General features: G+C 64.6%; 3 protein-coding genes across 3 annotated transcripts in view; 1 reads left to right on the top strand and 2 right to left on the bottom strand.

Moving 5' to 3' along the window:
• Positions 1-41: 41 nt before the first annotated feature.
• Positions 42-9,957, bottom strand: FASTK (Fas activated serine/threonine kinase). Its single transcript, XM_061997279.1, has 10 exons — positions 9,847-9,957; positions 8,979-9,594; positions 5,865-6,335; positions 5,260-5,408; positions 4,900-5,116; positions 4,574-4,733; positions 3,904-3,995; positions 2,988-3,615; positions 2,709-2,823; positions 42-522 (listed from the first exon to the last, which is right to left on the bottom strand). Exons 2-10 carry the CDS (start codon positions 9,547-9,549, stop codon positions 436-438), a joined length of 2,490 nt encoding a protein of 829 aa, XP_061853263.1. The 5' UTR covers positions 9,550-9,594; positions 9,847-9,957; the 3' UTR covers positions 42-435.
• A 173-nt stretch (positions 9,958-10,130) lies between these two features.
• Positions 10,131-11,328, bottom strand: TMUB1 (transmembrane and ubiquitin like domain containing 1). The gene is made up of 2 exons (XM_061996901.1): positions 10,847-11,328; positions 10,131-10,682 (listed from the first exon to the last, which is right to left on the bottom strand). The coding sequence occupies exons 1-2, from the start codon at positions 11,260-11,262 to the stop codon at positions 10,334-10,336; spliced, it is 765 nt and encodes a 254-aa protein (XP_061852885.1). The 5' UTR covers positions 11,263-11,328; the 3' UTR covers positions 10,131-10,333.
• Positions 11,329-15,540: 4,212 nt separating this feature from the next.
• AGAP3 (ArfGAP with GTPase domain, ankyrin repeat and PH domain 3) overlaps positions 15,541-24,592 on the top strand; it is a 111,237-nt gene continuing 102,185 nt past the window's right edge. Inside the window, exon 1 of the mRNA XM_061996575.1 lies at positions 15,541-16,175. Coding sequence (XP_061852559.1) covers positions 16,085-16,175 — 91 coding nt within the window. The 5' untranslated portion in view covers positions 15,541-16,084. The remainder of the gene's footprint in view (positions 16,176-24,592) is intronic.

A 24,592-nucleotide genomic window follows, 5' to 3' on the forward strand; every position in this document is an offset into this window, starting at 1 on the left:
AAGTGGCCCCCCCCTTTCCCCGCACCCCCTCGTCCCGGCCCGCTGCCGGGGAGCAGCCCCTGTGCAAACAGCCGTCCCTGCCCTCCCCGGGGGCTGCCGGGCCCACCCCCCTCCCCACTGGGCCGGGCAGGGACCCCTCCCCGTGACCCCCACAGCCAGGCCTGGGGTGGCAGGGCCAGGGCACGGGGGGGGCACTGAGGGCCGCCCCCCTCCCCAGCCGCTCCCCTCCGCACCAGTCAGTCCGTCGCACCCCTTCCCCCCGCTAACAGCAATAAATAATCTCACACTACCCCGGCCCCTAATCGTGGAGCAGGTGCCCATGGCCCAGCCCCGCATCCCCTCACCCCCCTGTGACGGGGGGCGCAGCTCCGACTCCCCGCCCCGGGCAAAGGGCTGTCGGCACTCGCCGGTGCCCCCGCTCGGGGTGGCTGTCCCTCAGAAGCGCAGCTCCCTCAGCTTCTGACGCAGGTAGTGCTTGGCCTCCTCGATGCCACTCACCTTCTCCAGCTCTGTGTAGGGCAGCTGCAAGGGACGGGAGACGCCCTCAGAGCAGCTCCACACGCCCCCAGCCCCACCAGCCGAGCCCAGCCCTGTGCGGTGGAGCAGTCGGGACTCGGGACCCTCCCCGGGGAAAGGGGGCTGTGCTGCCTGCGCCGGCTCTGCCCTCCCGCTGCTTCAGCCCCAGCCCGTCTGCCCAGGCTCCTGGCCCGCAGGAGCACCCGCGGGGCCAGGGCAGCTCTCGGCCTGGCCCTGATCAGGCACCAGCCGGCGGGAGAAAGAGCCAAACCCAGGGGCCCTGGAGTTCAGGGCCCCGCTCGCTGCCCCTGTGCCTGCAGCAGCAAGGAGAAAGCTGAGCCCTGCCAGCGGCTCCTTCCCAGCACGTCTGCCCAGCCTGCTCAAGGCTGGCAGCTACCACAGCTGGGGCTACCACAGCCAGCCCCAACCATGCCCAGGGCAGCACTGCCCCACGAGGAGAGCCCAGCAGCCGTGGGCCAGCAATGCAGCCTCTGAGCAAACAAACACCTCTGGCCCTGAGACAGAGCACAGACAGGCTGGAGCAGAGGAAGGCCCGTGCTCTGAACCCTCCCTACTCTCCACCACCACGCACTGACTCCTCCAGGCCTGTCCTCTTGCCGTGCCAGCCCCTCACTGAACCATGGCCCTCAGCACCTCAGCTACATGTCCTTTAAATATCTGCAGGGATGGGGACCCCAGCACCACCCTGGGTGCTCCCTGAGCAGGACCAGGGGTAACCCTGACCGCGGGTTCAGCCCTCGGGCAGCACTGAGCGGGCTCAGAGCCCTTGGAAGGAAGCCCTGTGCTTGGCACTGCCAATCCAGCCCTGCCACAGACCCAACAGCTGCTGAGAAGGTGCCCGGCCCTGGCACGGTCACACAGACATACCCAGACGGCTCAGCGGCGTGCCAGGCGTGGCGGGCAGCCGGCAGCGCAGCGGTCACGGAGCCAAACACGAGGGCTGAGCTGCCAGGCTGAGAGAGCTGCGGAGAGGGCACGGCCCGGGCACAGCCCAGGCACACAGCCACAGCCGACAGCCATGGGCATGGTCTGAGCACACAGCCACAGCCAACGGCCACAGGCATGGCCACACAGCCCCACAGCCAACAGCCAAGGGCGGGAGCTCGGGGAGCCGGCGAGGGGCTGAGCACAGGCTGGCGCAGAGGGGCTGCAAACTGCCTGGCGGGGGGTGGTGCCAGCGGCTGAAGATGGACCAGCAGCGTGCCCAGGTGGGCAAGAAGGCCAGCGGCATCCTGGCTTGTGTTAGAAATAGGATTAGGAAGAACTGTTTCCCCGAGACGGGTGTCAGCCCCTGTGCCAGGCTGCCCAGGGCCGCGGGGGAGTGCCCAGCCATGGAGGGATCCCAAAGCCGTGGGGCTGAGGTGCTGAGGGCCGGGGGTTCATGGTGGCTGTGGCAGTGCTGCTCAGCACCCCTGAGCTGACATTTCAGGTTCCCAGAACCAGACAATGGCCACAGCAGTCCGGCATAGGGCCATGGGATGATCACGAGACTAAAGCATGTGATATGTGAGACCAGCAGCTGGAGCAGAACAGGATCAGTTCATCTTTCCTCCATGTACAAACAGGGAAGCTGTAAAGGCAGAGCCAGAGCTGGCAGTGCCCAGTGACAGCACCAGACAGGGCACAAACCCTGGAAACCCCACTTACCCTTACACTTACCCCCAAGATAATAAACCCCTCCCTGTTCCTGTGAGGGGAAAGCAGCATTGGGCCAGAGCCTGGAGAAGGTTACCTGCCTACAAGGGACCCAAACACCCTTGGTCTGAGCCAGGGCTGGATTGGGCTGTCCCCAGACGCCTCTGCCAACCTCAACTGCTCTGTGACTGTAACTGTCAGAGGAGAGGAAATCCACCTCAAGAGAGAGCAAGGACAAACACAGAGTGCTGAAGCAGCTGCCATGCAGGAGGAAGCTGAACTGCCTGGGGCTCTGCCTCTGCAAGGGGTGGCCAAAGGGAACTACGAGCACAAGATAGTTAACTGCAGAGTTGCTCTTCCCTGTCCAGTGCCAGGGCTGCCCAGGCACCCTGAGGCTCTGTGCAACTCCCCTGGCTGCTTTGTCAACCACATTCCCCTGTGCACTGCAGCTGGGGCAGCGGAGAGGACAGGCCCTGCTCACACAGCCCCTGGGGTCCTGGCTCTGCTCACAACAGTTCCAGCCCCCCATCGCTTACCTGCACCAGACAGTAGCCCAGGAGCCGCAAGTGCCTGTCCCTCATGGCCCGAGAGCCCACCAGGATGTCGGAGTTCTGGCAGTAGTGCCACTTGTCATTGACCGACAGCACCACCCTGCAGGGACGGAGTGGGGCAGCGGGTCAGCCCCCAAGCCCCCCGGGCCCCAAGACCCCTGCAGCGCAGCCCCCAGCACCCAGGGGCACGGGGCAGGAGGGAGGGGGCTGCCAGGAGCCTGGGGTGCTGCCAGAGGGAGGGGACATGGGGGCTCTGCTCCCTACCTCTGTATGTCCTCAGGCCCCTGCGGCCCCTCGCCTGGGGCTCGCTGCGGGCACGGTGAGGCCGGGGGGCACGCGTCCTCGCTGCGGGGGGGGCTCCTCTCCCCCGCCTCCTCCCGAGCCCCCTCCCCCTGGAAGCAGTTGTGGTCGTGCCCCGGGCAGGTGGAAGCCTCCTCCTCCTCCTCCTCCTCCAGGATCTTGCCGATGGGGAACTGGAAGAGGGTGGCGGCAGAGCTGCCGCGGGGGGAGCAGTCTGGGGTCCCGGCCGGCTGCGCCGACAGGCACTCGGAGGGGCTGCTCAGCGTGGAGCTGCCCTGGCTCTCCAGGGAAGACTCTTTGCTCAGGCTGCAGTAATAGTCCGAGGGGGGCTGGTAGCAGGGCCCCCCCGGGGCAGGGCAGAGCGTGGGCAGGAAGCGCCCGGCCAGGCCGTCGCGGGGGCCCGGGGGGCTGCTCGGCGTCTCCGCGGCAAACGGGGCAAAGTCCTGCAAGTCTGAGGTGAGGGCCAGGACGCTGGAGCGCAGGGACAGCGCGGCGGGAGACGGGGCAGCGTGGGCAGAGGGGGCCTTGCAGGCCGCGGGGACGCGGGACAGGGGCAGCACGGTGCCCGAGCGGTTGATCCACAGCAGGAAGTCTGCGGGGAGAGCACACAGATCAGCGCCAGGGCCCCGGCCACCACCCTGCTGCTGGGCCCTGGGATGGGGGCTGTGCCTGCCAGCCCTGCGCACAGGGGCAGGGGGAGCCCCCCTCGCTGCCCGGGCCCCGTAGAGCTCCTCCTGGGGAAGGCAAAGCCACAGGGAAGGTGGTGACAAGGCAGCCAAATCTATTCTGCCCCGAGTAACCTCCCAGCCTGGGGCCTCCCCCTGCAGCCAGAGCACCCTGTCCCGGTGCCTCCCCCTGCCCGCAGCCCCGGCCCCGCTACCTGTGCAGTATCCCGGGGGCAGCACCTCGTCCTGCCGGTAGCACTCCTCCCCCACCAGCTGCCGCAGGGCCTCGGCCACCAGCCCCTTGTAACTGCGGGGGAAAGAGAGTCAGGGGGGGCGACAGGGAAGGCCCCAGCGTGTCCCTCAGTGCTGCTGACCCACAGTTGCAGGGAGGGGCGGGAAGGCCCTGGGAGCCAGGGACAAGAGGAGCCCTTAGCTTTGGGCTCTGCTCTTCTGGCAGTGAAGGGACACACTTCAGCTATTTCAGCAGAAAAGCTCCTCCTGGTATCACTACAACAGCAGCATCTTCTCTCCCCAAGGGCTGCCCAGCCCTGTCCCAGCTGCCCAGGCTGTGAGGGAGTCCCTATCCCTGGAGGGACCCCAAAGCCGTGGAGCTGTGGGGCCACGGGTTAGTGGTGGCTGTGGCAGTGCTGGGGAAACCGCTGAAGATGCTAAAACTGTAACTGTGAGACTGTGTATTGCCCCTGCACAGGCTTCAGAGCTCACACACAGGCTTCTGCCTGGCACTGCCCTCACCTGAGACTCTGCCACAGCCAGGCCACCCAAGTGCCACCGTGGTGCCTGGCGCACTGGGCTGTCCCTGGCACGCCACCAGCCCTCCCTGGCACCCCGGGATGTCCCTGGCACGCCAACGGTGCCGGCACTGACCTGTACTTCCTGTTGGCCTCGTCGGCGGTGAGGGCGTGCTCGAACATGAGGACGCGGTAGCGCGGGTCGAGGCGGGGGCCGCTGTACTGCCGGAACTCCAGCTCCACCGCTGCGTCCAGCAGGGACAGGTAGCGGCGCACGATCAGCGCGTACGGGCTGCCTGTGGGGCAGGGGCACGGCTCAGCCCCAGGGATGAGCCCCCACAGCAGCCCCCACGGCAGCCCCTGCCTCAGGCCCGGTGGCTGTGGCCAGCGAGGTGAGCCGGCCCTGTGCTTCCACCCAACACCGGCAACAGCCCCCCCCCAGCTTTAGGGGCCGTGACGTACTCATAACGTTGGTGATGAAGGCCGGGGAGAAGACCTGGTGCAGGACGGTCTGGGGGAAGTGGCTGAGCTGGAACATGGACATGAGGATGTTGACGGTGGCCAGGGGCGAGCTGCCAGCCTTCTGCTCCAGGATGGCCTCCAGCTTGGGGAACAGCTCGCTGTGGTTGGACGGGCGGTAGTTCATGCGGCTGAACGGAAACACCAGCTTCTGGATCACCTGCGGGCGAGAGGGGAGGGAGTTGGGCCAGAGACGGGCAGAAACGGGCTCCCTCAGCCCACACAGCTCAGGGCGCGTCCCAGTGGGTCCCCAGGGAGATGCCCCAGGCCAGGGCAGCCCCAGCGAGGGCGGCAGACGCTCACCTTGCTGTCGAGCTGCTCCCCGCGCTTCAGCAGGAAGTTGGCGATGGTGTCCAGCAGCCGCGGCTCACGCAGCCGGTGCCGGGCCACGTACTTGGCAATGAGGGCCATGGTGTAGGGGGTGAGGTTCTCTGCCTTCCTGGGGAGCCAGTCTGCACAGAGCAAAGCACAGCACGGCGCTGTCAGAGCTGCTGAGCTCGGCCCGAACCGCAGCAGCCTGGCGGGACAGGCAGCACGGGCTTGGGGAGGGCAGCAGAGCCCTCAGAGAGCGGTCAAGAACCAGCATGTCACAGGGCAGGTTCCCATCCTGTGCACCCAGAGCAGGCACAGAACAGGGGGGCCTTCTGCAGACACCCCGCCAAAAGCAGCCCCTTCCCACTCCTGAGGGACCCTGAGCCCACAGCCCGCAAAGAGCCAGGCTGGGCAGCCACTGACAGAGCAGCCAGCTCACCGGGCAGCCCGTGCCACCCCTGTCCCAAACCACCACGGGCTGGGCAGCCACTGACAGAGCAGCCAGCCCACCGGGCAGCCCCTGTCCCCGCTGCCACAAACCCCCCAGGCCCAGGCAGGAGGCTCTGGGGCCGCAGAGCCCGAGGCCGGGGCCTCACCTGCCATGCTGCGGATGAATCGCTCCTGGCGGTTCTCGTAGAAGAGCTGGGAGCTGAAGATGGCCTCCAGGGCCTTGTTGTTGGCCTCCTGGGCGCACAGGGCCAGCATCTCGTCCAAGAGGGCCAGCTCGTGCTCCCGCATGGCGCTGACCTGCCCCAGCGTGTGCCGCACCAGGCGCAGGATCTTGCGGTTGTTGATGAGCTGCTGGTCAGAGGCGGCGTGTCCCTGCAGCGCCTGCGCCCGCAGCCGGTAGTAGGAGAGCAGCAGGAAGAGGGTCTGCGGGTGCCGCTCCTTCTCCAGGTGCCGCTCCAGGCTGCTGAGGCAGGACTCCACCAGCGGGTGCGGGCTGGACGGGTGCAGCCTCATCACGCTGCTGAACACCATCGACACGTCCTTCTGGTTGAAGCGGCCCAGGCGGCTGCGGGACTCGTCCTCCAGCACCCGCACCAGCGGCGATTCCCCCGGCAGCCCTGCAACGGGGAGGGGGCTCAGGGCTGCCCAGGGCCCCGCTCGCTTGGGCACAAGGTCAGAGAGGGATGGACCCGTGAGGCAAAGCCTGGCCGGAATGCTGCAGTGTCTGCCCCACGGAGAAAGGCACCTAGAGCTGATGGATTATCCCCACTCACCGTGGAAACCCTTCAGCTCACCCAGACAACAAAGCTGACTTCTTCAGGCTCAGGCTTCATACAATCACTTTGGCTGGAAAAGCCCTTGAAGCTGCTGGAGTCCAGCTCTCCCCTCACCCTGCCACAGCCACCACTAACCACCCCCCCGGCCCTCAGCACCTCAGCTCCAGGGCTTTGGGATCCCTCCAGGGCTGGGCACTGCCCCAGCTCCCTGGGCAGCCTGGCACAGGGGCTGACACCCCTCTCAGGGAAACAGTTCTGCCTCAGCTCCAACCCCCAAGAAGACTCAGCACTTCTTCAGTACTCAACATGTAAAGGTTTGACTGGACAGTGAACAAATCATCAATGCGCCACAACGACTGCCTGTGGATGGCAGGAATCCATCCCTGCACAGCTCTAACCTGCTCACATTCTCTTGTTTAGTCTCAGTCTCTCAGACTGCTCCCAGGGAATCATTGGCCCCACCTTGGGAGCTGTTACTCAGCCCTGGAGAGACGAGAGCTCGGGCTCACGGGGCAGTGGTGGGTACAGAGGCACAGCCTGGTGTGCCAGGAGGATGGCTGCAGGAGGGGCTCTGAGCCCCGCGCCCCGCCTGAGGCCCCGGGAGCCCACTGGCCTCCTGAAGCCAGCTGACAGGCTTCCAGCTTTGCACAGGGCTTGAAAGCAGCCGGGGCAGCAGGGGGTAAGTCACCCGGCATCAGCCAGGACATGGAGAGTGAAGAATTGGTCTGAGCAGTTGCTTTGTTCCTTAGGAGAGGCCTCCGAGAGGCAGGTCGGGATTGTGGTTAATGAGGGGTGAGCAGGAAGGGCGGCGGGCAGGGAACAAAGCGGGGGTCAGCGGCCGAGCAGGCGGGGGGAGCGGCGCCCGGCAGCCCCGCGGCACAGCCAACAACCGCGGGGCTCTGGCCGGCACGGCCTCGGCACTCCCCTGCCGCGGGGTTGGGTTACTGCATCAACCAGCGCCCGACCTGGCGGCTCCACACTCCTCTCGGCCCGGCCCCGCACAGCGTGTGGCCAGGCACAGCCAAACAGCCTGAAGCAGGCGTGGCCGGGCACGGGGGGGGGGGGGCAGCTGGCAGGAGATGTGTGTGTGGGGCAGGGGAGAGTGGGGCTGGCAGGAGATGTGTGTGTGGGGCAGGGGAGAGTGGGGCTGGCAGGAGATCTGTGTGTGGGGCAGGGGAGGGGAGTAGCAGGAGGGTGTGTGTGGGGCAGGGGAGAGTGGGGCTGGCAGGAGATGTGTGTGTGGGGCAGGGGAGAGTGGGGCTGGCAGGAGATGTGTGTGTGGGGCAGGGGAGAGTGGGGCTGGCAGGAGATGCATGTGATGCAGGGAAGAGTGGGACTGGCAGGAGATGTGTGTGGGGCAGGGGAGAGTGGGGATGGCAGGAGATGTGTGTGTGGGGCTGGGGAGAGTGGGGCTGGCAGGAGATGTGTGTGTGGGGCAGGGGAGAGTGGGGCTGGCAGGAGATGCATGTGATGCAGGGAAGAGTGGGACTGGCAGGAGATGTGTGTGGGGCAGGGGAGAGTGGGGCTGGCAGGAGATGTGTGTGGGGCAGGGGAGAGCGGGGATGGCAGGAGATGTGTGTGTGGGGCAGGGGAGAGTGGGGCTGGCAGGAGATGTGTGTGTGGGGCAGGGGAGAGTGGGGCTGGCAGGAGATGTGTGTGTGGGGCAGGGGAGAGTGGGGCTGGCAGGAGATGTGTGTGTGGGGCAGGGGAGAGTGGGGCTGGCAGACACCGTGGGAGCGGGAAGGAGAAAGGGGGCACCCACCAGGTGGGATGCCCTTTCTCATGGTGGGAGGATCCACAGGAGCCCTGGGACACGGCTGAAGCTGCTGCCTGGGAACCCCAGTGGAGTCAAAACTCTTTCCCTGAGCCCTGGCCACCCGCTGCCAGGGCTTGTGGCTCACCAGGGCATTTCCCAAGAGCACGTGTCACACTCAGCTCTTTGCTGGTGTTGGGGACTGACACAGGGCTTGGGCACAGGTCAACCTGCACCCTGCCAGCCAGCACTGCCCTGGGGCTGCCCAAGGGTGCCAGGCAGCCCCAGCATTGGCCACACAGGGCTGCCTGCCCCGAGCTGCCCACAGCACAGCTGCTGCACCGACAGCGCACGCCAAGTGGGGCCTCTGCCCGTGGCAGGCACTGCTGTGTGCCACAGAGCCAGCACCACACATACAGTCACCCCTGAGCCAGACACCGGCTTCTGGTCCAGTGTGTGAGAATCCCAGAGTGCTGGAAGGGCCCTGCAGAGCTCATCCAGTGCCAGCCCCTGCTAAAGCAGGTCCTCCTCGCTCAGGGGGCACAGGAACATGTCCAGGCAGGTCTGGAAACCTCCTGAGAAGGAGCCTCCACACCCTCCCTGGTGTGGGGCAGCCTGGGCCAGGGCTCCCTCACCCGCAGAGCGAAGGAGCTTCTGCTCCCGCTGCATCCCCTCGTCTGGCGGCAGCCGGCGCTGCAGGCTGTCCCCCCGCCCCCTGCCCCGCCACTCACCCAGCGCCGCTGCTGCGTACAGGCAGTTGACGATGCTGAAGTTGTCGAACTTGGAGCAGCCGCCGATGATGGCCTGGCACAGGGTCTGGAACTCGGGCTGCTCTAGCACCTGCCCGGGCCCGCGGGCCTCGCCGTTGAGGGCGGGCTGCCCCTGCTGCTGCTGCAGGAGCTGCCCCAGCTTGTGCAGGGCAATGGGGTAGTGGCTGGCGGACACCTTGCCGGGGTTCTGCGTGACCCACCGCAGCACCTCCCCGACGCTGCGCGACCGCTCGATCAGACGCTTCATCGTGAAGAAGGTGTCGTAGCTCATCTTCTCGTGGATGAAGTTCCAGCTCTTCCTCTTGCCGTGGCCGCGGGCCCTGCCGCAGGCGTCGGGCGGCACGGCGTGCAGCAGCCCATGGCCGCAGGCGTCCAGCGGCAGCAGCACGGGCCGCGGCTTGGCCCTGCCCGCGCAGTAGCAGGCGGGATACATGCCGGCGCCGAGCCCCTCAGCAGCGGCCAGGCCCCGCGGGCCGCCGGGCCCCGCGCCGCCCCGGCTCAGCGCTGCGAGCCATGGCAGCAGGCGCAGCATGGCGAGGGCTGGGCGGCTCGGGGCGCTGCCGGGAACCGGGAGACCCTGCGGGCGACACGGGAGAGAGGGGGGGGGGGGGCTGTGAGCTCCTGCCGCCGCGAGACGACCGAGCCCCGTCACCGCCCCGGGCGGGACCCCCCCGCTCCGCCCCGGGCCCGCGCAGCCCCCTGAGCCGCCCCCCCCCCGCCCGGGCCTCCGTCACACCCCCCCCCGGCGCTGTGAGCCCCGCGGCCTGGGCTGGGCCCCGCCGCCCCCCGCCTCGCCCCGGCCCCGCTCAGGGGCCCGTCCGCTCCGTACATGGCGCTGGCGGCCGCCCCGGACCCGCCGCCGTCGCCCCGCCGCTCAGCGCCGCCCGGACCCCGAGTCCGCCATCTTCCCGGCAGCCCCCGGGCGCCGACCTCCCCCCCCCCGGAACTGAGCGCCGCGTGACGGAGCGGGAGGAGCCTCGGCGCGCGCCGCGTCGGCCAATCAGCGAACGCCTCGCGACAGGGCGCGCGCGTCCCGCAGAGACAGGCCACGCCCCCTCCCCCCCCCCCCCCCCCCCCAGCGCCCCCCAGCGGCGCAGCAGAGCCCGAGCCGCGTCCGCTCCAGTCCGGCCTTTAATCGTGACACAGCGGCCCCGGGAACGCTTCTCCCACCGGCTCCGGCCGTGCGGGCCCGGGCTACCCCGGCAGCCCCTCCCCGGAGGCGGCGGCGCCGGTGCCCCGCCGTCCCCCGCCCCGGCCTCGCCGGGCGCCGCAGCCGCCCCCCCCCGCAGTCCGGGTCGGCGGCAGCCGGGGCCGTGCTATCTGCGGTACATGGTGAAGGCCATGAAGCTGAAGAGCAGCGTGAGGCCGGCCAGGAACGTGGTGGCGGTGGCGGTGAAGACGTGCCGGTACTGCAGCTGGAAGTACCAGAGCAGGGCCAGCAGCAGCACGAGCAGCGGCAGCAGCAGGCTGCCCACGTTCAGCGCCGCGTGCACCGTGTCGGCGGCGGCACGGGGCGCAGCGGGAGCAGCGGCGCCCGGGGCGATGTGGCAGTGCAGCACGCTGTTGGGCGCCAGGTGCAGCGCCGAGAGGCTCTGCGCGTCGTCCCGCAGCAGCTGCCCCTGGTAGATGAGCCGCACCTGCTGCTCCTGCCCGGGGAAATGCGCCCTGCGGCGGGGACATGGAGCGGGGAGGGGGGCTCAGGCCGCGGCCCCCGCTGAAGCCCCCCCCCCCCCTCACCCCGCCTCTCACCGCGCCGGAGCGGCGGCCGGGGCGGCGGGGCCGGGCGGGGAGCGGCCGCCCCCGGGGACCGGCCCCGCCCCGCCCCTCACCTCTTCAGCGCCCCGACGGTGTCTCCGGGGCGCACCCGGGCCAGGCGCTCCGTATCGTTGAGGAACTTGAGCCGCAGCACCATGGTGGGCTCGGCGGGGCCGCCGTCGGCGTCAGCGGCGGGACCCTGCGCGCCCGCGCCGCCGCCTCGCTGCCGCGGCCCGGCCGCCGCTGCGCCCGCTCCCTCGGGGCCGTCCGGAGCCGCCGCCGCAGAAGCCGGGGCCTTGTGCTCCAGCGGGGAGGCGGCGGCGGCCGCGCTCGGGCCCGGCTCGGGCAGGGCGGCGGCGGCGGCGGCGCGGGGCGCGGCGGCGGGCTCAGGGGCGCGGGTGGAGGCCCAGGCCAGCCCCAGCACCACGGCGGCCAGCAGCAGCGCGAACAGCACGGTCACCTCATCGCCCACGCCCTCGATCAGCGCCATGGCGGCGGCGGCGCCGGGACCGGGCAGCGCGGGGCCGTCAGCCCGCCGGGCCGCGGGGCGCCGGGGCCGCGCTCGGACCGCGGCCCGCACCTGCCGCCATCGCGCCGCTTCCGCCCCGCCGCAGGGCACGCCGGGACATGGAGTCCCGCTCTGCGCGTGCGCGAGGGCTTCCCGCCGTCACGCGGCGTTCCGTTATGCGCGTGCGTGTAGTAGCTGCCGACAAGGCACGTCGGGAGACGTAGTCAGAAGCTGCGCATGCGCTGTGTTTGACCGCGATGTACGCCGGGAGATGGAGTAAAAAAAGCTGCGCATGCGCTTTTCTTGGCCGCAGAGCACTGCGGGAGATGTAGTAAAGGGCTGCGCCTGCGCTGTAGCAGACCGAGGGGCATACTGGGAGATGTAGTACCGAGTCGCGCATGCGTCTTTGTCGGCCGCTGGGCACGCCGGGAGATGAGGTCCTGAGCGGCGCTTGCGTGTAGGCCGCAGCAGCGCCAGGGGCGCCCGGCGGCACAGGGGTGGGACTTCAGCTCCCGGCGTGCCCCGCGCCGCCCGCCTCAGCCTTGAGCGCGGGAACGGCTGAGGGAGCGCCGGTCTGAGGGGAGCGGACGCGCCTCCGGGCCCTCGCTGAGGCCCCGGCAACGGCCCCTTCCGGGGCAGGACGGGCCGCAGCGGGCACGGGCTGCCCCGCCCGCCCGCTCCCGGCCCCACCCGCCCGCTCCCGGCCCCACCCGCGGGCACAGTCGGTGCTTTTGTGTCTAAGCCTGAGGCGCCCGGGGCAGCAGCAGCCCCGCGCTGCCGGCAGCGGCCCAGCGCCTCCCTCCCCGCGCTCGGCGCTCGGGAAGCGGCCCGCAGCCCGGCCTCCCGCCGCCAGAGGCCGCGCAGTGCCCAGCCGCAGCTCGGAGGACGGTTGCCCTGCCCCGGACGCGTGTGAGGAGCTTCACAGCCTCTAACGCGCCTGTGCAGGGGCCCAGCGCCGCGCAGAGCTCGAGGTGAGGCGGCAGCAGCGCTGGCGCAGCCCCACGGAGCCCTCTCCGGCCCTGCTGCGGCCCGGCAGCCCGACAACCTGTCCTGCTGCGTGCCAGGGCTCACTGCCGGCTCCTGTTGAGCTGCTGCCAGCCACCCCCCAGGGCCCGTTCTGCAAGGCTGCTCTCCAGTTGCCCTTCCCACAGTTCAGGGGGTTTTCCTTGGAGGCCTTTGAGCAGACCCAGAGGAGGCCATAGAAGTGGTGAGGGGCTGGAGCCCCTCTGCTCTGAGCACAGGCTGAGAGTTGGAGCTGGAGCAGAGAAGGCTCCAAGGAGATCTTTTTGCAGCCTTTCAGTACTCACAGGGGGCTGGTAAGACAGATGGAGACATTTTAGCAGGGCCCGTTGCCATAGACCAAGGGATGGTGGTTTTACACTAAAAGAGGGGTACATTTACGCTACATCTAAGGAAGACATTGTTTCCCACGAGGGTGATCAGACAGTGGCACAGGCTGCCCAGAGAGGCTATGGCTGCCCCATCCCTGGAACCACTCGAGGGCAGGTCGGGTGGGGCTGAGAGAAGTCTGCTCTAGTTGAAGATGTCCCTGCTGATGGCAGGGGATTAGACAGGATGGTACTTGAAGGTCCTTTCAACCCAAACCATTCTGTGATGATTCTATGGCTCTGTTGGTTTCTGCCTCACAGTGGAAGTGCTGTTATCACATCGTCAGTGTTCTGTTCTTTGCTTTAGATGAAGTGAGGAAGGGGCTGGAGCATGACTCTGGTGGGGAGGGGCTGAGAGAATGGGGGTGTTGAGCCTGGAGAAGGGGAGGCTGAGGGGAGACAGCAGCACACTCTGCAGCTCCCTCACAGGAGGCTGTGGCTGGGGGGTCAGTCTCTGCTCCCAAGGGACAGGATGAGAGGAAACAGCCTCAAGTTGCCCCAAGAGAGGTTGAGATTGGCCATGGGGAACAATTCCTTCCCCCAAGGGCTGTCCAGCCCTGTGCCAGGCTGCCGGGGGAGGTGAGGGAGTCCCCATCCCTGGAGGGATCCCAAAGCCGTAGGGTAGTGGTGGCCGTGGCAGTGCTGGGGGAATGGTTGGACTCCCTCAGCGTCAAGAGCTTTTCCAGCCTCAGTTAATTGTGAGATTCTCAGCAGTTCTGTGATCCCAGAGCACGGTGGGCAATGGAGAGAGGCCGTGGGTTCCTCTGGCAGAGCTCCCTGCTCGGAGCTGGGCTGGGTAGGGCTGGGTAGGGCTGGGCTGTCTGTCGGGGGGTGAGCGGATGATGCAGCACAGAGAGAACCTGGGGCAGCAGGAGGAGCTGCAGAGCAAAGCTGCCGGGGCTGCAGCGATCCTTTGGGGGACTGAGGCTCTCCAGGGGCATTGAAACGCACCTGCAGGCTCTGTGAAGAAGAATTTGAAAGAGAGATGGGGAGATGAGTGTGGAGCAGGTTTTGTCTCCAGCTTGGTTTTGATATTCAAAGACATTTCAAATGATTTCTCCTTAAACCTCTTCTGCCTGGTTAATGCCTGGTGTGAAACTTTCCTGCTGGAGGCTCAGCTCCTCCAGAACGTGTTCAGGGGATTTGTGAGTGGGATCAGAAGGGGCTTGATCAAAACTCCTGTGGTTTTAGTTGAGAAAAAGGGAGGTGTGGGAGTGCCCATCCCTGGAGGAACCCCAGAGCCGAGGTGCTGAGGCCGCGTGTCGGTGGTGGTGTGGCAGGGGGAGGGTCAGGCTGGTGCTGTGGCTGTCAGCGTGGCTGGGCTGCAGGTGCTGGCAGGAGCTCCCGTCTGCAGCTCTCTGGGGAAGGCAGGAGCAGGATTGGAGGCAAGGCTGCGATACCCAGCTGCATGGGGCTGCCCCAACACAGCTCTGCACCCTCAGCAGTTCCAGCCAGGCTGCTGCTGTGGCTGCCAAGGCCCGTGGGGTCGGCGGCTCTCTGGGCCTTGCCATCGCCCACGTGGGCTCTGCACCAAGAGGGGAAGGTGCACATCCAGGCACTTGGCACCGGAGCTCCCTCATTGCTGTCTGCTCCTTTCCCAGCTCCGGGGCTGTGCTGGGCACTGACATCTCCCCCCCCCTCTCCCTTCACCCGCGGGGCTGCCATCCCAGGGGGACCCAGGAGTCCCCTGAGCTCAGCGCCCTCGGTGGAGCTCAGCGCCCGTGGGTGTGGAGACAGCACTGCTGAATGCCTCTGCAGATGAAGCTGCTCCCGGCAGCTCCCACCGGCAGCGAGAGGTGTCAGCCCCAGGCAGAGACGCGGTGCGGGGGAAAACAGTTGGGCCAGAAAGAAACCGAGTTGGAGGGTGGGAGGGTGAGGAGTCGGGGGTGAGGAGCTGCAGCTCAGGGTGAGGATGAGCTCTGCGCTTCCAACGGGCTGCAGAGGGCCAGGGCCATGAGCACCCCGTTGCCATCACGAGTGAGGGGTCTGTGCTGAGACCCTGAGGTGCCGTCCCTGTGCATGGCAGCCCGGTGGCCTGGGGAGCACCGAGGGCTGTGGGCAGCACCCTGGGTGCAGCAGCTGCTGGGGAGCTGGTAGGGCTGATTCAGGGGGGTGTGGGCAGGGGGGACCCCTCACCCACCCCGAGGTGCTGTGAGGGTGATGGGTGCACTACTCCCTCTCAGCACCCTTGAGTGCAGGGGACAGAGGTGAGAAGCTGGTGGGGAAGAGCTGCCTCTTCCTTCCCTGGGTCACTGAGGCTGATGCAGAAAGTGCTGGGCAAAGGCTGGTCATAGGGTCATAGAATCCCTGAGTGCTGGGGGCTGGAAGGGCCCTGCAGAGCTCATCCAGCCCAAGCCCCTGCTAAAGCAGATTCCCCTCGCTCGGGGGGCACAGGAACGTGTCCAGGTGGATTTGGACATGAGAAGGAGCCTCCACACCCTCCCTGGGCAGCCTGGGCCAGGGCTCCCTCCCCTCAGCACCAAAGGAGGTTTTCCTGGTCTGTGCCTCAGGGGGTCCCACAGAGACACGTAGTGAGGCTGGGTCAGGTGGCTGCAGAGACCTCGGTGCTGGCCAGAGACGGGCCCAGAGTGAGGCAGGAAGCCGGCAGAGATGGCTGGGGAGGGAGGCTGGCCTGGGTAGCACCACTCAAGTTATAAAACCTGTTTGCTGTTTGTCTGTTCCCTGTTTTTTCCAGCAGGCTGCTGACAGGAGCCTCCATGCAGGCGCTGGCACTCGGCACCGCAGGACCTGCTCACGGGCACCGCGCTCATTGGGTGCCACAGAGCTGGTGTGGCCACAGAGCCCATCTGTGCAGAGCCAGCAGCCAGCACAGCCCACAGCAGGGTCACTGCTCTGCGAGGGAGCAGCGGGCTGGGCATGAGGACTCGCCCTTGCAGCAGGGAGAAGCAGGACCCGCGTTGTTCTGAGCTGAGTGTGTCACGAGGAAGAGGCAAAGCCTGGAGTGCAGCAGGACACCCATAGAGGAACACACAGGAGAAGAAAAACGTGTTATCAACTGCTCCCGAATGATATAAGGAAGCTGCACTTGGCAGAGGGTGTTGAGCAGGGGTTGGTCTCAGGGACAGAGAAGCCCTGGGTGTGACGAACTGCTCCAGGGAGACACAGACCCAGCACCCAGAGCACGGCCTCCTGCCCGCCCTGGTGAGAGGGGCCTGGGAGTGCTGGCCAAAAACAGGCTAACCATGAGCAGCAGTGTGGGCTGGTGGGCAAGGAGACCAAGGGCATCCTGGGGGCATCAAGTGGAGTGTAGGCATCAGGGCCAGGGAGGTTCTGCTGCCCCTCTGCCCTGCTGAGGCCTCAGCTGGAGCCCTGTGCCCAGTGCTGGGCTCCCCAGCTGCAGAGAGACAGGGAACTGCTGGAGAGAGGCCAGGGAGGGCTCCCAAGGTGCTGAGGGGATGGAACATGTGTGTGAAGAGGAAAGGCTGCAGGCCCTGGGGCTGTTCAGCCTGGAGAAGAGAAGCCTGAGGAGGGACCTCAGCAACACTGGTGAGTACCCAAAGGGAGAGTGGCGAGAGTGGGTGTGTTGGGTTTGTTGTGTGGTGGTCAGTGCCAGGACAGGGGGTAACTGGCACAGGCTGGAACACAGGCAGTGTCCCTGGCACAGGAGGAGAAACTGCTCTGGTGTTGAGGTGAGGGAGCTCTGGATTCTCTGATGCTGTGATGCTGTCGGGGTGTTGCTGGCCTGGCCCTGGCCTGGTGCTGCGGAGCCTGGGACCTGGAACTGAGACTTTCTTGCTCTGTGGCTGTGGGATCCCCCAGCAGAGAACCAAGTGAGGATCTTTTCCTCTTGTGCAATAAAATCCCAGCTGGGATTCCTGTCCTACAAGAGTGGACCCAGACCCAGGCGATTGTGGACTCGGGGCCTGGGTGCAGACACACAGCACAACGCAAAGCTGGAGCGTGGTCTGAGGAGAAAAAGAGAACAAGAATAACCAATCCTGATTGAAAAATGCCACCCCTTTGGTAGTTCCACATAGCACAGTCGAATGTTAAGGCTTTAGAGCCTCTATGTCCCAGATTTTAGAACACAAAGAGCTGGTGGGGCTGCTGTGGGCAGGGGTATCCCCGGGAGGGGGTGTACGGCGGGAGGGGCGGCGCAGAGCGAGTTCTGCCCTGGCATGGTGTGAGGGGGAGACTCTGCCGCCTGGAAGGTGGGAAGAAACCCCTTCAGCTTGATGCACACCTCAGGGAGAGGGAAAGGAAGGAGCTCTGCAGTGGTGATTCAGCTCAAGGCACAGGTAGAGGATGCAGCTTTGGAGACCTGCTGGAGGCAGGAGATGTGCTGGCGTTGAGGTGAAGCGGGTCTGTGCTGCAGGAAGGGAGGAGAAGATGCCAGGGATGTGAGTGTGCTGGTGCAGGAGGATCAGCAGAATTAAGCTATACACAGGCTGTGTAGGAAGCAGGAGCAGGATTTATAGCTTCCAGGGTGTGGAAAATAAGCCATGTCTGAAGCGAGACATTGGAGTGGTTCCGACTGCTCGGGCTGAGCGCGTTTGATCCAGTGGTTAATCACTCTCGCCCGTAACGTGCCGTGTCTGATGCTCAGCGTGGATTTGTCTGGCTTTGGCTTCCAGAGATTGAGGCTTTTTATATCTTTCATGGCTCGATTAAAGAGCCATTTAATATTTCCCTGTGAAAGTACTTGTGCAGTGTAATCAAGTCACCCCTCAATCTTCTTTCGGGTAAGCTGAACAGATTGTGCTCTTTAAATCTGCTGCTGCGTGGCACTCGCAGCAGCCCTCGAGTCCTTCCGCGTGGGGCTGTTCAGAGCTCTCTGGGTTTCCAGTATTCGTCCACAATATTGTGCGTGTGAAGCGATGCCCAGAGCACTGCTGCTGCTGCTGCAGTGAGGCATGGCAGCCAGACCCCGCTCCCTGCCCCAAACCCCAGGGGACAGCGGCTCCTTGGCCCCGCCGTGGGATGGGACTCGCCTCTGGGTGCAGGACCCGGCAACAGGGCTGGGGGTGATGGACATGGGCTGGAATGTAAAATGCTCCACTGCAACAGGAGAAATCTCTTTGGTGCTGAGGTGAGGGAGCCCTGGCCCAGGCTGCCCAGGGAGGGTGTGGAGGCTCCTTCTCAGGAGGTTCCCAAACTCACCTGGACACGTTCCTGTGCCCCCTGAGCCAGGGGAACCTGCTGTAGCAGGGAGTGGCACTGGATGAGCTCTGCAGGGCCCTGCCAGCCCCCAGCACTCTGCAATCCTGGGATTTCACCTTTCCAGATGGGGAAGCTGTAGCAAGGTGGGGTGGGTCCTTTCTCCTGAGTGACAAGCAATAGAACAAGGGGAAATGGCCTCAAGTTGCACCAGGGGAGGCTCAGGCTGGATGTGAGGAGGAATTTCTTTGCTGACAGGGCTGTCAGGCATTGGAACAGCTCCCAGGGAGGTGCTGGAGTCACCGTCCCTGCAGGGGTTTCAGCGCCGGGTGAGTGTTGCACTGAGGGCAATGGGCTGGTGGGTGACAGGGCTGGGACAGAGGCTGCACTCCATGGGCTGAGAGGGCTCCGCCAGCTGCAATGATTCAATGATTCTCTAGTTCCTCATGTCTCTGGAACAGGAGCCAAGCCCGTGTCCTCCCTCCTTCAGTGCCAATATCCTCAGCAGCCTCAGACTCCTTCACCTCCGCCTGTCGCTGGGTTGGGGCCTGTCCTCGGCACTCTGCACGTGCTGCTGTGGCCTGGCCAGGCCGGTGGCCATCTCCTGGGTCTGACTGAGCCGTGAGCCTGGTGAGGGGAAGTGCTGGTTGTCCCCTGAGGCTCTGTGCAGGGCTTGCTGCGGAGCGCCTTGTGCTGTGCTCTGCCGTGGCCGTTTGCGAGCTGCCTGACAGCCGCAGCACAGAGCCGACGGGATTAGGACCTGCAGGTACCTCCCAGCTCCAGGGTGAGATTAAAGAGCTGCAGCTATTCTGGGGAAAAGCTCTTGGCCTGATCCCCAGCCCACAGAAGGCTGTTACTGTCACTTGAAGCTGGCATCTCTTTGTTCAACACCTCCCTCCCCCCTGTGCTGCTGCCACTGCAAAGTCCTGATGGGGTGGGGAGAAGGAGCTGCCAACCTTAGAGAGTGCGCGATAAGACAAGGGGCAATGGGCACAAGCTGGAACAGAAGAGGTTCCAAAGAAACACAGGGAAAAACTTGTTCCCTGTTGAGGTGAGGGAGCACTGGAAGGGGCTGCCCAGATGGGCTGTGGAGGCTCCGTCTCTGCGGACGTTCCAACCCAGCTGGACGAGTTCCCTCCCTGCTCCGGCAGCGGCCGTGCAGCGAGCCAGGTCCAAGCTGATGCTGAACCTTTCCTTCTGCCAAGCTGGTTCAGGTTCAGTCTGCAGCCTCCAAAGCACTGGAGAAGCTGATCTGGAGGAGGGAGCAGTGGGAAGAGGAGGAGGAGGAGGCAGCATCACTCCTCTTGGCAGCAGCACTGGTTTTGAGGCACTTGCAAACGGCAGCGTCAGATGGAAGTGCTGCAGCACCTCTCAGCTGAGAAAGTTGGGGTTCTGATCATAAAACCCACCCTAAAAAAAAGGTGTCAGTTTCCCCATGGCCACTGTCCACAGGCTGTATCCACCTGACCATCCCTGATCAGGTTTTCATTCCAGAAAGCCCCGGGCTCGTCTCCCCCGCGAGCTCTCGCGTCCTCCCCCACTTCCCCTGTTCCCCAGTCATGCGACGCGGCCTCTCGCTACGCTGAAGTTCTCTCATGGGTTTTTTTGCTTCCTTATCTGTGATAAGTACCAGCTCCATCTGTTTGCCTGCAATTAACGTGGGCTCCTCTCTCCCTGATCTTGTCTGCCGTTGCAGTAAACTTGGGCTGTGATTTTGCAGCGCCCGCAGCGCTGTGGGGGCTGGGCCGTGGGTCCCCTGACCCCCGCGGGGTCTGGCCCAGGGGATGCTCCCTCCTGGGCAGCCTGGCACAGGGGCTGACACCCCTCTCGGGGAAACAGTTCTCCCTCAGCTCCAACCTCAACCTCCCCTGGGGCAAATTGAGCCCCTTTCCTCTTGTCCTGTCACTTGGGAGCAGAGACTGATCCTCACCTCACCACAGGCTCCTGTGAGGGAGCTGCAGAGAGGGCTCCTGTCTCTCCCTCAGCCCCTCCCCAGCACCCCTGTGCTCCAGCCCCTTCCCCAGCTCTGTGCCCGGCTCTGGCCACTCTGCAGCCCCTCAGTGTCCCTGTGGCAGTGAGTGAGTGGCCCAGCACTGAGCACAGCCCTGGAGCTGCAGCCTCCCCAGGGCCCAGCACAGGGGGAAATGGAAATATATGGAAATACAGAGGAAGCCAAAGAAATGAGGGAGGGAATAGTCTAGAAAGGAAAAGGCATCATCTGCTGAAGCTCCAGAGAGGGAACTGAAAGTTGAATACTTTTCCCAGAATAGCTGAGCAGTGGAACAGAGCAGGTTGTCAGAGCTCAGCGCCGGGGCTGGTGAGGGCAGGGAGGGGGTTCCCAGGAGCCCAGCCAGACAACAGCACCAGGCCCGGGGCAGGGGGAGGATGGAACCCGCCTGTTGCAGCACCATTGCTGCTCCCTCCTTCTTTCTCCCTTTTTTTCCAAAAAGGAAAGGATTTCAGTGGTTTATTTTTAAACTCAGGGCAGGCCTGCAGATGTGCTTCTCTTGGCTGAGGCGGGGCAAAGGGGGTGAGCTCAGGGACAGCCATGGGCTGAGCTGTCCATGTTGTACCACTCCTGTGTGGTTTTGGGTCAGCCCCAGGCAAAGCTGTTCTGGGAGCACCAGAAATGGAGCATTGTGACTGTAACACAGGCTCTTGATGCTTTCCTTCTATTAGAGGTCCTAGATAGAGGTCGCTTGTCCTGGGCAATGGGGACTATGCCCTTGCCCTTGTCCTGGGATGTTACAGATGGTGGCAACGCCCTCAGAGAGGAGAGCAGGGCCCTGGTGAGCTGGGGTCAGGCAGTGTCCTGGGCAGGGAGAGGCTGCGTGGCCACAAGCTCGGGGTGAAGCCTTCGGGGAAGGGGCTCAAGGCCTGGGCAGCACAGCCAAGGCTCCTTCTTGTGCTGACAGGAGTTTTCTGATGGTTGCTCAGGCAAATATTCCTTCCAGAAAAGCTCTGTTTGGATTTGCACGCGCTGAGGGTGCTCTGGCAGCAAACCTTCCCAAGGCACTGCTGCGAACACGTCCTGCTGCCTGCCCGCGTTTGCACCGTTTCCACAGCAGCCGGCAATTCTGCTTCTGAGAGGAGGAACCCTCAGATCTCGGTGGTTTCTCCCCTGGATGTGCTTGTCTGTTGTAATTGCCACTTCTGGAACCTTTCTGACAAGCGATGCAGGCACAGATTTTGTCAGTCACGAGCTGAAACTCCTGTCCTAGCTCCGCGGTGCAGCTCTTCCTCCTGTGCAACCTCTTTCCTGCACAGCCTTTCCCCCGGAGCTGGAGGTGGTTGTGATGGTGCAGATCTTGCTCATGGCATGGGCAGAAGAAAGATCCACCCTCTGTGCCCATTCCTCTTCATCACCTCCTCCCACAGACCCTCGGGAACTGCTCTGGCCCCTCTGTTTTGCGCCATCTTCAGTTACTGTGTGACCCACGAACTCTTCCTTCCTTGAGCAAAGGCCTCGTTTCTTTGGCTTGAGGCTGCAGTTTGTATAGCCATGCAGAATAGTAATTTTGGTTAAATCTGTGTCATTTGAGGAGGACCAGCTCACCGGGGGGGTGTGGCTGCTTCAGCACAGCTGGGCTGGTCTCAGCACGGCTCGGTCCCAGCACCGCACGTCCCTGGGACCTGGGGCTGGGCATCGGCAGCTGCGTCCCAGCTGAGTGAGAGGATGCCAGGATGAGTCGTACAATCATAGAATCACAGACTGGTGGGGGTTGGAAAGGACCTTTAGAGGTCATCCAGTCCGTCCCCTCTGCCAAACCAGGACCACCTAGATCAGGTCACACGGGAATGCAACCCAGGCGGGTTTGAAGACTTCCACAGACTCCCTGGGCAGCCTGGGCCAGGAAGCCGGGGAAGGGGGCTGTTGGTGGCCTGCTGGGGAGGGCTGATGGAAGTGCAGGATGGTGCTGCAGATACAGACATCCCTGCATCCCCTGGGCACTGCTGGAAGCTGAAATCCCAAGGTCTGGGAGATGCTGATGAGCAGTTGCACCAGCCTGGGTGGTTGCTGTTGGCTGGCTCAGGCCCTGGGATGGGTGGCAGCTCCTCCCCAGCACGGCGGTGCCAGGTGCCTGTCTCCACGTATGCCTGCGCTGTGATGGTGCCTGGCCACTGCCGTGCCAGACCTCTGTGCCAGGCCTCTGTGCCAGACCATGCTGTGGATTGCTTTCCTCACTGATGCCCCTGGGCAGCCTGCCCGGGCTGGGTTGGATACATGTGTGCAATGAGGGACTCTCTCCCGGCTTCGTCACCCCCAGCTGCCAGGACACAGCCCCTCATGGCTGGCCCTGGGCCAGGGGACACTGCTCATGTGGCCTCCTGGGCATTTGGTGGCACCTCAGGATCTCCACAGGCCTGTCTCCTGTGCTGGGCCCTGGGGAGGCTGCAGCTCCAGGGCTGTGTCAGTGCTGGGCCCCTCACTCCCTGCCACAGGGACACTGAGGGGCTGCAGCGTGGCCAGAGCCGGGCACAGAGCTGGGGAAGGGGCTGGAGCACAAGGGGCTGGGGAGGGGCTGAGGGAATGGGGGTGTTGAGCCTGGAGGAGGCTGAGGGGAGACAGCAGCACTCTCTGCAGCTCCCTCACAGGAGCCTGTGGCTGGAGGGATTGATCTCTGCTCCCAAATAACAAACCATAGGACCAAAGGAAACAGACTCAGGTTGCCCCAGGGGAGGTTGAGGCTGGAGCTGAGGCAGAACTGTTTCCCTGAGAGGGGTGTCAGCCCCTGTGCCAGGCTGCCCAGGGAGCTGGGGGAGTGCCCAGCCCTGGGGGGATCCCAAAGCCGTGGGGCTGAGGTGCTGAGGGCTGTGGGTTAGTTGGTGCTGGACTTGGCAGAAAGGATCCTGCGGTGCAGCCGAGTCGGAGCATCCCGTAACCCTGTGGGGAAGGGAACGCTGGTGCCAAGTGTGGGATGGCTGTTGCTCAGGAAAGTGGCTCTGCAGATCTAACACAAACACAGGAGTGTCCCCGTGGAGCTCTGTGAATTGCCCAGGCTGACACAGGCCGTGCTTTCCGAGTGCTGAGTCCACAGAAACAGAGTCACTTGCCCAGGAGCTTTCCCGGGGTGATGGGCAGGACCACACAGGAACACCCGGGACCTGCAGCCTTCCACCCTCTGAGGAGATGGGACACCAAGGGAAAGGCCCCAAGGCAGTTGTTTTGGAGACATAAGCATTCAAAGTGGTTTTCTCATTCAGAGATGATGAAACAAATGTTGTTAAGGCTGGAGGAGCTGTGAGACACCCGCACGGCCACCCAGCCAGACCGCTCTGTCTCTCTGTGTAGCAGCTGGAAAACCCTCAGCACGTGACACCAGGGGAGCCGGCTGCAGAAACAAACCCAACCACCTCGGTGGCACAGGGCACGAGGCTGTTCTGTATGGTCAGTACACCCAGGAAACGCCTCACTGGATTGAGGACAGTGAAAAGTGCCCCGTTGCCTTGGGACAGGCTGTCGGGGGCAGAGGAGGCATTTGGACAGGGCCCCTCGGGCTGCCCGCTGTGGTCTGCAGCAGCTGATTCACTGGGAGCAAGAACGGGGAGACATGGAGGCAAAAAGCATCTTCCTTTGGGAAGGCTCCTGGCACGGCTGGGCCGCCACAGGCCAGGAGCAGAGGCGTGAGCAGAGGCGTGAGCAGTGAGGGCCGGGCGCAGGGGTGGCCACGGCTGGCGTCAGGGGAGAGCCCGCCCGGCTCCCAGAGCCACCGCCTGACCCACGGAGCGGCCTGAGAGCTGAGGCTTTGCTAACAGCCCTCAATGAGCCCCTCAAGGGAGGGTGTGTTTGGAACGAGCCCCTGCTGAGTGGGCGCTGCAGGCAGAGGAGTCCCAGCAGGCTGAGAGGAGACGGAGAGGGCAGGGCTGTGGTGCTCCCACACACCAACACCCAGCACCCAGCCCTGAGGATTCCTGAGCCTGGGGAGGCATTTCTGCTCAGAAACCCTCCAGACATCTCCTCTCCTCCTCCTCCTCCTCCCGCCATCACCTCGGAGAGGGTGGTGGGTGGGTTCCAGCTGCTCCAGACCCAGCTCTGCAGCCCCCCTGAGCTCCCCCACAGGGCCTTGGTGCTGGTGGGACCGGAGGAGAAACTTGGTGGGGTCCCGATTCCCTCAGCTGGCAGCTTTCCAGTTCTTTTTTTGTCTCTCTAATTATACCTTCTCATTTAATCTGCCGTGGCTTACAGTCCTGTTTTCTCTACCTCACAGCTTACAGAAGGTGCTGTCTCGTTTCCATCAGTCAGGCAATAAGCTCCGCTGACTCTCCTGCTGCCCGTGGGCTAGGATGCACGTGGTGGGGCCGGGATGCACGTGGTGCTGCCGGCACAGTGCCACGCCGGAGACGTGATGTCCACGGTCACTCCTTGCAGGGGGGTAATAGAGGTGAGCACAGCCAGGGGGGCCTTATCAGCCCTTGCCTGACAGCAGCCTGACAGTCATGGTGGTGAGGAGCCTGGTCAGTGTGGTGAGGGGCCTGGTCGGTATGGTGAGGGATCTGTTCAGTGTGGTGAGGAGCCCCTGGTCAGTGTGGTGAGAGGCCTGGTCAGTATGGTGAGGGATCTGTTCAGTGTGGTGAGGGGTCTGGTCAGTGTGGTGAGGGGCCTGGTCGGTGTGGTGAGGGATCTGGTCGGTGTGGTGAGGGATCTGGTCAGTGTGGTGAGGGTCTGGTCAGTGTGGTGAGGGGTCTGGTCAGTGTGGTGAGGAACCTGGTCGGTATGGTGAGGGGCCTGGTCAGTGTGACCAGCTGCAGCTTTGTCAGATGCACCCACCATGGTGCTTGTGTCCTGTCTGCGGCAGCTGCTTGGT

Source organism: Colius striatus, chromosome 5 (genome assembly GCF_028858725.1).
Source record: "Colius striatus isolate bColStr4 chromosome 5, bColStr4.1.hap1, whole genome shotgun sequence".
Classification (NCBI taxonomy): domain Eukaryota; kingdom Metazoa; phylum Chordata; class Aves; order Coliiformes; family Coliidae; genus Colius; species Colius striatus.

Excerpts from the sequence above, each read along its gene's own strand:
- TMUB1 (XM_061996901.1), bottom strand. The coding sequence starts at position 11,262 with ATGGCGCTGATCGAGGGCGTGGGCGATGAGGTGACCGTGCTGTTCGCG. Across the intron at positions 10,683-10,846 it reads ACCGTCGGGGCGCTGAAGAG|GGCGCATTTCCCCGGGCAGG; the intron begins GTGAGGGGCGGG and ends TCCCCGCCGCAG.
- FASTK (XM_061997279.1), bottom strand. The coding sequence starts at position 9,549 with ATGCTGCGCCTGCTGCCATGGCTCGCAGCGCTGAGCCGGGGCGGCGCG. Across the intron at positions 5,409-5,864 it reads ATTCATCCGCAGCATGGCAG|ACTGGCTCCCCAGGAAGGCA; the intron begins GTGAGGCCCCGG and ends TGCTCTGTGCAG. Across the intron at positions 2,824-2,987 it reads GGGCCTGAGGACATACAGAG|GGTGGTGCTGTCGGTCAATG; the intron begins GTAGGGAGCAGA and ends CCGTCCCTGCAG.